The sequence below is a fragment of the Sorex fumeus genome, unplaced genomic scaffold (assembly GCF_029834395.1).
Source record: "Sorex fumeus unplaced genomic scaffold, SorFum_2.1 ptg000098l, whole genome shotgun sequence".
NCBI lineage: Eukaryota > Metazoa > Chordata > Mammalia > Eulipotyphla > Soricidae > Sorex > Sorex fumeus.
Genome location: NW_026606155.1, coordinates 73,431,076 through 73,443,890, shown reverse-complemented (window position 1 = coordinate 73,443,890; position 12,815 = coordinate 73,431,076). Strand labels below are relative to the sequence as shown.

General features: G+C 39.4%; 1 gene segment (V, D, J or C); it reads left to right on the top strand.

Moving 5' to 3' along the window:
- Nucleotides 1-11,750: 11,750 nt before the first annotated feature.
- On the top strand, nt 11,751-12,485 carry LOC130041657 (T cell receptor alpha variable 17-like). The segment is given in 2 exon segments: nt 11,751-11,802; nt 12,019-12,485. Coding segments are annotated over 2 exon segments (519 nt in total).
- Nucleotides 12,486-12,815: the final 330 nt, after the last annotated feature.

Below are 12,815 nucleotides of genomic sequence, written 5' to 3'. Positions count from 1 at the left end.
TGGTATATAAATGCACATAAATGTTTGCCTTTTCTACTAGCTGAAATGAGTAGAAATAGCACTTTATTAGTTTTTTAATTTTGTAAAACTTAACACAAGATTTAACTTATAAAAAATCTTCAATAAATTGCCAAGGAGTTATTTTGAATTAGACGAGAGAAACCACATTCAACCCTGAAAATACAATTTGATGAGACGTTTTAAGATAGTAACTTTCATTAACTGAGAGAAAGTTTCATTTCTAAAGAGGAAAATCAGCCTCCTTGTAAAGCTTTTTCCATTCAGCCTGACAGTTCTTTTACTCCAGATAATCTGTAGTCAGTCCTCAAAAGAATAGAAGTCCAGAAATTTAGAGATTGTTGATAAGCTAGTTGGCCTGATAGTTTTAGAACCACTAGGAGGCATTTTAGGCTTTACTCAAAATGAGCAAATTTCCCCCCCCACCCCAATATCTGAGATAGTTGAATCATAGATAATGAAATATTGGGTGAAAACTGACTGTTACAAAGATGATGTCCAGAATTGAACTGAGAATAGGATAGTTTCAGAGCTATAGTACAGTGGGTATGGCACTTGCCTTGTCCAGATGGTCCCTCAAATACCTTCAGAAGTGACCCATGAACACAGAGTCAAGAAAAAGTTCTGAGCATTTCAGGTGTGGTCCAAAACAAACAAACACACACATAAACAAAAGAATAGGAACATTTAGAAACACAGTAAAGCTGGAAGTTCCACCTGTAAAACATCTTTTTAAGTTTTGATATTCTTGACTAAAAATTGTAAAAAAAAAAAGGCATTTCCTTTCACTTTAAAATCATATCAATGATTTGGACCTTCTATATACCTCTTTGATACAAAAAGAGAGAGGCGAGAAAATTAAAATTGGGGAGAAAGAAGTAGGACACAATTACTGTAATTTTAAAATATGACCTATCTTCCACCATCAGAAAACAGAATCAACCAGGTGTTCCTGCAAGTTGTATGGATGGGGACATGCTTGACAGGAAAAGAAAGGAGACAGACGTGCGACCACAGCAGCTGCTGCTGCATGTTCCATTTCTCTGTCCATCAACCAAAAGTTTGTAGAAGACATTGCTTTGTTCATGACTTCCACCTAAAGTTTGCAGAATTACCCCAATTTTATTAAATTTTACCCTATTTGCCTCTTCAAGGGCATTAAATGAATAGACAATGAGTTCAGAGAGATAGTCTTTCTTCCTGAGAACTTCCTTAGGAGCAAATTCTCCACCACTTTCCCAATTATGTGTCCTAATTTCTGGCTAAGGAAATTGGGACAGTGGCCTGAATGATTTTTTCAGGCTATCTTGACCTTGGAGGATCCTTCCCATTTTATCACTTCCCTTTGACATCGTGATTATCGAGGCACTTTCAATGAAGATAATTACTTTGGAAGGAGAGAAGTCTACATGATTCTGACTTGAGGTCAGCCATATAGCAAAGCACACTGACATCAGCGGCCAAGTTAGTCCACGGATATAAAGCTAGAAGGAAACCTCTTTATCTTCTTGTTATCCATGAAGGAACTTGTTAATTGAGCCAATGTGATTTTCTAAGACAGATTTATTTGTTTTTCTTATAGGTCCAGGAATATTTGTAAGCCTGACTTTCTCTATGTTCCATGTAGTTTTCTCCTCTTCATCCTGGACTGACCTGATATTTGATCCCACATTTATATGTAACTCTGAGCTCCCCTGGCACTGTCTGGCTGGTTACCCTGGAAATTCCTTGAGTTTTAAGAAACTTGAAACGATTTTCCTCTACCCTTTGCTAGAATTTCTCTCCCTCAGGTCAATTATTTATTTTTAATGACTTAATTTAAAACAAAACAGAACAAACAAATTAAAAATATATGCAAGGTAGAACTAAAACTGTCAAGGAACACTTCTGGTATATGGAAGATTGGAATCGATGATAGATGGAAACTAATTTGATCTGGCAATGTAGAAATATTTCAGTAACATACCTATGTAAACACTTAAGTTTCTATGATGTGAAATTCATCTATATTTTCCCTTGTTTACTATCATGCTTTTAAAATATATACCATCTTAAATTAATTGAAAAGGCTACATCTTGGGCCTGGGGAGATAGTGTAGGGATTAAGACACTTAGCTTTCATGTGATGGATCCCAGTTCAATCTCAGGCACTGTGTATGGTCTCCTGAGCACTCCAGAATTGATTCCTGAACACAGAGCCAGGAGGAAGTTCTGAGTACCTGCTGAATACAGCCACCAAACAAGCAAAAAAATTTTTGAATTAAAAATATCAAATATTATCTTCATTTAAAATTTATTTTACAATAGACATTCAAACATGCAAACAGATTTACTTTTAATCTTTTTTTGGGGTCATAAACAGTAGTATTCAGCAGCTGCTCTCAACTTCGTACTCAGAGATTCCTCCTAGCAGTGCTCCAGAACTCATATGATTCTAGGAATTGAGCCCATCTCCTCATACATGAAAGGATGTGTTTTACTCTTGAGCTATACTCCCAGTCCCAACTTTCTTTTTTTTTAATTTTTTTATTAGTGAAATACCATGAGGTACAGTTATAGACTTACAAATTTTTGTGTTTGAGTTTCAGTTATACAATGATCAAGTACCCATCCCTCCACCAGTGCCATCCTCCACCACCACGGGTCCCAGCATCCCTCCCACCCCCCGTCCCCACTATCCCATCCTGCCTCTGTGGCAGGGCATTCCCCCTTGTTCTCTCTCTCTTCTTTGGGGTCCTGTGTTTTGCAAGAGAGACATTAAGTGGCAATCATGTTTGGTCTATAGTCTACTTTCAGCATGCTTCTCCCACCCTGGGAGGATCCTCCCAATACCCTTTATTTGGTGCTCTCTTCTCTATCTGAGTTTCCTTTTCCCCTAGCAGGTGTGGCTGGCCCAACTTTATTTCTTAAACTTTAAATGACCCTCTACCCATGAAGGCATAGTTTATTGAACATGCCATCTCTCCTATATTTTTATTATTAAATTTCCTTAAGTTATATGTTTGGAGCTTTCTCTTCTACTGTTTTCTCTACTGAGCTAGTGAAACACTTTGTCACTTACAATAGCCATTACACTTTGTCTTATCAATGTGAAGGAACCCTTCCTCCTTTCTGAGATTTTCAAGACTTCCTGTAACCTGGAAATACCTGCAATGTCAGTTTTGGCCTCTAGAGGATGAGGCCACAATCGTGGAAGATGTTCTAAATTGAGAAAGCAGCTACCACTTGAAACAGAGCGATACCTGCTGGATAAGCTCAGCCACCCTCTGTCAGCGTTGTCAGAAGGCTGCATTGTTTCCAGGGGAGTCTCGTTTCCCTACTGCCCAGACATGAAGCCCATTCTCATCTCAATGCTTGTGATGATATGCATGCTGAGTGAGTAAATGTCTCTTTTGATTGTTGCTTTCTTTGCACATGTACTCAAGAATCAGTTTGAAGAAATAGTCTTCATTGATCCACAATTGGTGTTACAGGGAAAACAAGAGCCCAGACCGTGGTTCAGCCTGAGGATTACATCTCTGTCTTGGAAGGGAACCCAGTGACGGTGAAGTGCAATTACTCATACTCTGGGAGTCCTTATCTCTTCTGGTACGTTCAGTACCCTAAAAAAGGACCCCAGCTACTCCTGAAACACATATCAGAACAGAGGGTCAACGGTTTCACTGCCAAACATAACAGTGATGAGAAGTCCTACCATCTGAAGAAAGCATCAGCTCAGGAAGAAGACTCAGCCACGTATTATTGTGCTCTGAATGACACAGCAACTGGTTATACAAGGGAAGTGCAACATAAACCCTCAGGGGTTACAGAAAGCATTTATTTGTGAGTTTTTTGTAGGACCACAGGAGGGCATTCTTTCCCTGAGAGACCGAGTGAAGAGAGTTTACTCTGTAGAGATAATATCCTCAATTGTCACTTAGCTGGAGTTAACCTCAAAAATTTGCCCACGAATATTCTCATTATGTGCTCTGCTAAAATTAGTTTTAAAAATAGTGCATTCATTCTATTAGGACCCTGGGAAATCCTTTTGAAATAAAAATGATAAACGCAGAGTGGGAAAACATTTTCTTTTGACCCAGAGGACAACTCCAGGTTTAAGAGGTGTAGTTCCACCTCTTGAACTCGTCTGCCAGCCTCCACCACTCCCACAAAGATTCATCACTGTAGAACTGAACACAGTTCCATAAAAGCATATGATATGTAATTCTGATCTTTTTGCCTCAAATATCTTTCCTCTGGTGCACTTTGTGAACTCCCACTGTTTCAACTGCAGTCTAGTCGGGAGGGAAAACAGTAATTTGAACAAAAAAGTTTAATATAAAGATTATTGAAGGATAACAGGTTAAATGCTATTAGATAAAATGCATTTCTCTAAAGAACAGCAAAATAAGCCATGTAGGGAGCATCCCTTATCTCTAGGACTCAGCCAGAGGCTTCTATACTGCATTGGAATGCATGTCCCTCCCTCCCACTTGGAAAGTGTGGGTTGTAGTCTCTAGATGGAGGAGAAGTTTGTGGCAGTGACAGAGATAAAGGATGGCAGGCAGAGAAACACTCACTAGGGTTCTAATGAAACTTACAGGAGACTAACACAGGAGCGGTCTGCTAAACTTGCCTGAGGTGATCATGATACTTGCAAAGAAACCACCTGTGGTTCTGCTGTGGAAGCTTGCTGGAGGCAAGTGACACTGGATGTCCCACGGGCTGGCCAAGCCCCACAAGAGCAAGAAATGTGAAAGCATATCAGAATCTGAGGGGGACATCTTTTAATCCTGCACTGCCATTCCAGCTTCCTCTCTTGACAAGACTTGATACCACGACACCTGGCAAAGTGAAATGTTGACAGGGGTCATGTCTGGTATAACAAATAGGGCAATGAAGGTGAATCTGGAACTGAGAGGCAGTAAGTAACTGGCATCTCTCAAAGCTCTGGTTACTTATCTTTCATGTGTACCCCTCCACACATACTGGAACTTCCAAATAACCAAGTAAAGCCTCCGTGTCTCTACCTAACTAGCTAAATCTCTCCTTAGAACAGATAAAGAAGTTCTCCATTTTTTGACCATAAAGAAAAGACTTACTGTTTCAGTACTCACTTTGGAGCTCTGGCTCCATTAATTACTTTTAAAATTCAAAGGAAGTTTCACTGAATATACAGCCAAGTACAGACTAAACTGTAAAGTTAATGCACAACAATTTTTATATAAATTAATTACAGTGGGAAGGGAAGAGAGGAAATGACAGCAAATACAGAGGCGCACAGCACAGAAATAGGAAGGAGATGGGCTGAAACAATAGTACAGCAGGTAGGGTGTAGCTTTGCATGCAGCCAACCCAACCGGGATTCAATCCATAGTGTATCATATGGTTACCCAAGCACAGCCAGGAGTAATTCCTTAGTGCAGAGCCAGGAGTAAGCCCAGGGCACTGCCATGTGTGTTCCAAAACCAAAAATAAACAAAAGAAATAGAAAAAAGAAAACGACTACATTCCTTGATTCCCTAGTTACATTGGCCATTGGGTTGCCACTGACAAAACAGCTACCCTCTTTTTGTCACTTATTTTATGTATATTCTTCCTGCATTCAGCCATAACCTTGATGGACTGAATTATTTTCCTCGAAAAGTCACCCAAATCATTCTCAAATGCTTAAAACATTTAATAATCTTCCCCTTTTATTTGTACCAGTGCTTTTAAATAATCTTTACTATTGGGCATGAGACTATCAAGAGGCTCCCCAGAAAGTCTCCTGAGCTCTAGATGGAGCCATCTTTATATCTATCATGTAACAATGACCCAACTTTCTCTTGGTAAATACTATCAATCACTCCAGCCAAAATAACTCCAGTCAATATAATAACCCCTTTGCTATTGTTTAGTTCAGTGATATATACAGTCTCAAAGGGCCACGTGGCAGCCTCATATTCCATTTCACTAAAACCATTGTTTTACCTTGTGATGTAAGTATCCAAACTTACAAAGTACAGAAGCAAATATTCTTCTAGTGTGTTTCTAATAATAAAAGTCAACAAATTCACTCCCAGGGCTACAACCTTGATGCCAAACCAATGAATTCTGGCTATGTGAAGACAATACCACAAAGTGGTCTTTTTCTTTTGTGTGTGTGTGTGGAGGGGACTATTACGATAGTGATGTTTTATGCTTTTATCACTTGTACTGAAACTGATGCTTCAACTTTTCACCGTTTAAAAAAATTATTTTTACTGAATCACCATGAGATACACAGTTACAACGTTATTCATGAGTGGGTTTCAGTTATAGAATGTTCCAATTCCCTTCATCAGTGTACACTTCCCACCATCTATGTCTTTAGCTTTCCTGCTGCTATCCTCATCACCTAACTCCCACCTATGCCCCAGCCTGCCTCTATAGCAGGTACTTAATTCTATCTCTCCCCCTCTCTCTAATACATTCCCTCTCTTTCCTTCTGGGAATTATCATTTGCAATACATGTACTGAGAAGTTATCATGTTTATCTCTTTACCTACTTTCAGCACTCAGTTCTTGTCCAGAGTGATTATCTCTAACTATCATAGTCATAGTGGTTCCTTCTCTATCCTAGCTGCTTCCCTAACCCTTCACTGTGGCAAGCTTCCATCCATGAACCAGTCCTCCTGGCCCTTGTTTTTACTATCTGTGGTTATTAGTCTTATATTATACACTTTTTTTGTCCAATAATTATGAGTCCAATAATTCTATATCTGTCCTTCTCCTTTCGATTCATTTTACTCAGCATGATACTCTCCATGTCCATCCATTTATAAGGAAATTTTATGACTTTGTTTTTTCTGGTGGCTGTGTAGTATTCCATTGTGTAGATGAACCATATTTTCTTTTTTCTTTTTTTAAATTTTTAATTTTTATTAGTGAAAACCATGAGGTACAGTTGTAGATTTACAAATTTTTGTGCTTGGGTTTCGATTATACAATGATCAAATACCCATCCCGTCACCAGTGCCCATTTTCCACCACTATGGATCCCAGTATCCCTCCCACACTCATCCCCCCATCCCACCCTGCCTCTGTGGCAGGGCATTCCCTTTTGTTCTCTCTCTCCCTTTGGGTGCTGTGGTCTGCAAAAGAGGCATTGAGTGGCAAACATGTTCAGTCCATAGTCTACTCCCAACACGCATCTCCACTCCTGGGAGGATCCTCCAAACACCCTTTATTGGGTGCTCCCTTCTCTATCTGAGCTGCCCTTTCCCCTAGAATACGTGACTGGCCTCTAAACTATGGAGTAATCCTCCTGGTTCTGATCTCAGCTATTCTTGGGTATTAATCTCATATTTTGTTACTTTATATCCCCCAGATGAATGCAATCTTTCTATGTCTATCCCTCTCTTTCTGACTCATTTCGCTTAGCATGATACTTTCCACTTGTATGTAAATTTCATGACTTCAACTTTTCTAACAGCTACATAGTACTCCATTGTGTAGATGTACCAAAGTTTCTTTAACCAGTCATCTGTTCTTGGGCATTCAGGTTTCTTCCAGTTTCTTGCTATTGTAAAGAGTGCTGCAATGAACAAACAAGTGCAGATGTCACTTCGACTACACATTTTTGCCTCTCTGGGATATATTCCCAAGAGTGGTATTGCTGGGTCAAATGGGAGCTCAATTTCTAATTTTTTGAGAAACGTCCATACTGTTTTCCAAAAGGGCTGAACCAGTCGGCATTCCCACCAACAGTGAAGGAGTGTCCCTTTCTCACCACATCCGAGCCAGCATCGGTTGCTTTTGTTCTTTTGAATGTGGGCCAGTCTCTGAGGTGTGAGATGGTATCTCATTGTGGTTTTGATCTGCATCTCCCTGATGATTAATGATGTACAGCATTTTCTCATGTGCTTTTTTGCAATTTTGATTTCTTCTTTGAGAAAGTTTCTGTTCATTTCATTGCTCCATTTATTGATGGAGTTGGATGTTTTCTTCTTGTGGATGAACCATATTTTCTTTATCCAGTCATCTATCCTCTGACACTTAGGTGCTTCCAGATATTGACTATTGTGAATAGTGCCGCAATGAACATAGAAGTGCAGATATCATTTCTGCCGTGTGTTTTTGGGCCCACTGAGTATATTTCTAGAAGAGATATTGCTGAGTCATATAGAAGCTCAATTTCTAGTTTTTTGAGGAATTATCATATTGTTTTCCAAAATGTCTAGACAATTGACCTTTCCACCAACAATGAATGAGAGTCCCTTTCTCTTAGTATCTATGCCAATACTGGTTATTCTTACTCTTTTTGATGTGTGCCAATCTCTTTGGTGTGAGATGATATTTCATTGTTATTTTTTTCTTGGCATCTCCGTGAAGATTAGTGGTGTAGAGCATTTTTTTCTTGTGCCCTTTGGCCATGTGTAGTACTTCTTTGAAGAATTTTCTCTTCACTTCTTCTCCCCATTTTTTGATGGTGTTGGATGTTTTCTTCGTGTAAAGTTCTACCAGAGCCTTACTTATCGTGCTTACTAACCCCTCATTAGATGGATATTGGGTAAATAATTTTTCTCATTTCATGGGCTATTTTTGTATCTTGGTCACCATTTCTTTTGAGATGCAGAAGCTTCTTAGTTTAATGTATTTCCATTTGTTTATATTTGCTTCTACTTGCTTGGTCAGTGGTGTTTCATCTTTGAAGATGCCTATACCTTCAATGTCATGGAGGGTTCTGACTATGTTTTCCTTCATGTACTTTATGAATTCAAGTCTGATATTGAGATCTTTAATCTATTTGATATGACTTTTGTTTCTTGCATTAGAAATAGGTCTGAATTCATTTCTTTGGATGTAGCTGCCCGGTTTCCCCAGCACCATTTGTTGAAGAAGCTTTCATTGCTTTACTTCATATTTCCTGCTCCTTTATCAAAGATCAAGTAATCATGTACTTGAGGGTCTTTGTCAGGATACTTAACTCTATTCCATTGATTCACAGGTCTGTCTTTATTCCAATCCCAAACTATTACAATGTGGTCTTTGATATAAGGCATATGTTGCATTTTGTAAGTTTGAATTCTATTTTTCCATGCATTATCTACTATATGGTAAAACTAGACAATTTTCTGTGCATGTTCCCACTTCCATAGCTTGGTTTGTGGTGGTAGGTATATGAATCTATACATAGGATTAAAGTACGTAGAAATATGAATGTGTGCAAGAGAGAGAAGTTTGTGTGGAGGGAGGCAAAGAGGGAGAGAGATATTTAAAAATGGAGAAAACATGGGCAGAGAGATAGTACAAGTGTTCTGGCATGTGGCTGACTTCACCATATATGATCTCTGGAATACTACCAGAGACCACTTCTATGTACAGAGCCAGGAATGGCATTCTGAGCTGTGGCCCAATCTTCATGGTGAGACACTTAATAAGGTCTATAATGGTGAATACTTAATAAGATCTAGAGCCTCATTAAATAGTATTTGTGCAATGTTAAAATACTGGTTTCATATTGTAGTACAGTTAGATAAAATGTTGCTATTAGAATGGGACATAACTCAGTGACAGAACACGTACCTTGCATGTGCAAGATGCTGTATGGATTCCTGGCACTCCATAGTTTCCAAGCATCTCTAGGAGTAACCACTGAACACAGAGGTGGAAGTAGCCCCCTCCTACCCACTCCCAGAACCACCAAGTGTGTGTGTTCCAGAAACCAAAACAAAAGTTATAAAAACGTCTCCATTGCAGCAAGCTATCTGAAGTTAAACTGTAGGGCTCTAAAATATTTTCCCCAACTTTCTACGAAGCTATAATGATTTCAAAATGAATATTTAAAATTTCCAATGCTTAAGTAGCATCACCAGTTTTATTAGAAAAACCATGAATAATTGGAAAGATCTTAAGCCCATGGTAATAGATGAAAATAGCCCTAGATTCTAATTTCTGCTTGGAAGCATGTATTTTTATAAATTGCAGGTTCATATTATTCATTTTAAAGAAATCTTCTGAACACTGAATTCTAATGGCTGGTTAATTATGTTTCCTAGTTAAAAAAGGAGTTCTATTAAAAAAAGATAATTTAGCTCAAACAATGCTCCAGTACTTTAAGGCAATCTCAAACTTAGTATCTTATAGACAAGCTTTATGTGTACATCCTATGGTTTCACAAAATAATATTAAAGTAGTTTTATGAAAGGGTCAATATTAATTTATTTTTAATATTTATTTTTGTAATTCTATTTAATTCTTTAAAGCACTGTGATTTACAGTCTTATTAATAATATGTTTCATATATACTGTATTCCAACACCACACCTACCACCAATGTGATCACTGACTTTCATCATTGTATTAGGGTCTCCTTCCAATCAACCCCAAACCCCACCCATGGTGAGTTTAATTCTGTAGAACAGTTCTTAGGTTCTGTGTCTTTGACCATTTGTTATTGCCTTACTATGTTTTTTATTTTTTTATACCTTATGTATGAGGGATCATTCTATAAACTCTACCCAGCACGACAAGTAGGACCATGACTATAAAGATATACTTAAAAATCAAAAACAGGGGCTGGAGCAATAGCACAGCAGGTAGGGCATTTGTCTTGCATGCGCCCGACCCGGGTTCAATTCCCAGCATCCCATATGGTCCCTGAGCACCACCAGGGGTGACTCCTGAGTGCAGAGCCAGGAGTGACCCCTGTGTGTCCCTGGGTGTGACCCAAAAAGCAAAAAAATAAAATAAATAAAATAAAAATCAAAAACATCCTTCCAAATTTTGACTAAGGAGTTTTTTAGGCAAAAAGAGAAAAATTGCTGGTAATTACAACAACCACTGTTAAAACACAACAACCACTCAGGGCGGTAAGTAAAATAATGCATTTGTAGCTGTCAACAGTGTCCATTAAGGCAAGAGTCTAGAGATAGTGGGTACTTAGAAGAAAAAATTCTCTGGAGAGATTTTTTACATTGTTCTGTTTTGAGTATCAGTTCTCTGACACTATTGAAGCCATACCAAATTATTAACCAACTCTTTTCTTTTCTACTTGTTCAACCAGAATTGTTTTTCTGTTGCTCACTGATAAGAACCATGACCTAAATATAATCTCATTGCATTAGGCAAATAAGAAGAGAGATATAAGGTGGGGACTATAAATAAATAAATACATCAGCAGAGGTGATTGTAAGAAACTCAAGAAGGCTCTTGGGTAATTTACCAATACTAGGCATTTGTATTTTAATTTTATATACTTTTTGGTTTGGGGCCACAATAGGCAATGCTCAAGCCTTACTTCTCTGTGCCTGGGGAATCACTCTTAGTGGGGTGACCATATGTGGCACAGGGAATCGAACCTGGGTCAGCTGTGTGTGAGGTAAGTGCCCTACACACTGAATTATTGCTCCAGACCCAACATTCTTTCTTTACTAAGCTCTTACCTGAATTCAACTCTTCTTACTCTGAGCCAGTTCAATAAAGGTTGGGAATTGGAAATGTTATTTATGTCATTTTTTATCTCTATAGGCTGTTTCTCCCCAGAGTGCAACTAGCAGGATGCTGCTACTACCACTGTGTGGCAGTGTCGTGCCTCCTCTCACTGGGTTCGACATCTCCTTGCCTGTGGTAAACACTAAGGCCTAAGGTTGACCCCATTGGTTTGGTAAGAAACCTGAGACTCAGGGATCCAGAGACTCAGAAACACCCAGCAAAGAGAGCCTACTCTTAGCTGGAGGAACACAGCTGCATTTCAGACCCCAGAGCTGTGGTCCCAATAGGAAAGAAGAATGAAGAAATTCCTGGGAGTGTCTCTGGGGATTCTATGGCTTCAACTGGCTGGTGAGTCAGGGCTCTTAGAGATGGGAACAGTGACCAAGGAGCAGAGCCCAGGAGACTAAGGGGCAAGGTCTTCTTGTTAGTGAAATAATGAAAGGAGAGTGAAAAGTATGGAAGAAGACTAGAAAATTAAGGAAGGAGACCAGAAAATTATGGAAGGAGAGTGAAAAAAAATGCAATGATTGATTCTTGGTCTCTGGCCTTGTGTTTCTGCCTTAGGGGCTAACAGTCAACATGAGGAGCAGAATCTTCAGGTCCTGAGTATCCAGGAAGGTGAAAACGTCACAGTGAAGTGCAGTTATGAAACCTCTATCACCGATTTACAATGGTATAGGCAAGATCCAGGAAAAGGCCTTACCCAGCTAGTGTTAATGTATTCAAGCGAGAAAAATAAAGATAAAGGAAGACTGCAATTCAAGCTTGACACCACTACCCGGAGCAGCTCCCTGTTCATCATCGCTTCCCAGGCTGCAGATGCTGCTACTTACTTCTGTGCTGTGAATGCACAGTGTTCCACAGACAGCTGCAGCCCTGACACAAACATGAGAGCTGCCCCTGACACATGTCAGCAGTGCACTGAGCTGGTGTTTATGTCTTTCTCACCCTGCAGGAGAGTTTGCAAACAGCTGGCGCATAGAGGGTCTTCTTTCAAATGCATGGTGCTTCTGGAAGCACCTTGGACCTGAGATGTGGATGGACAATCAAAGTGCCAGGTTCAGTTCTACTCATATATTCATGTGGACTTGGGCACAGCATCTGTGTAAGAACCTTGTATTTCCTCACTTGAAATAAAGGGTTTTGATGGCTGAGCCCGAAGAGCCTCTTTTTCTACCTACCTGCAAAGCAAAGTAGGGATGGACACCTGTAGAAGACAAGGAAGGACGCCTCACTATTAGTCTCATCTGTTGTGTGTGCAGTCCCTTAAGACCTCGGCAGCTATTGAGAGTAATAAGGTGATTTTTGCATTCTTCAGCTCCTGCCTAGGAATTCAAAGACCCAGCAGGAATCAGAATTAG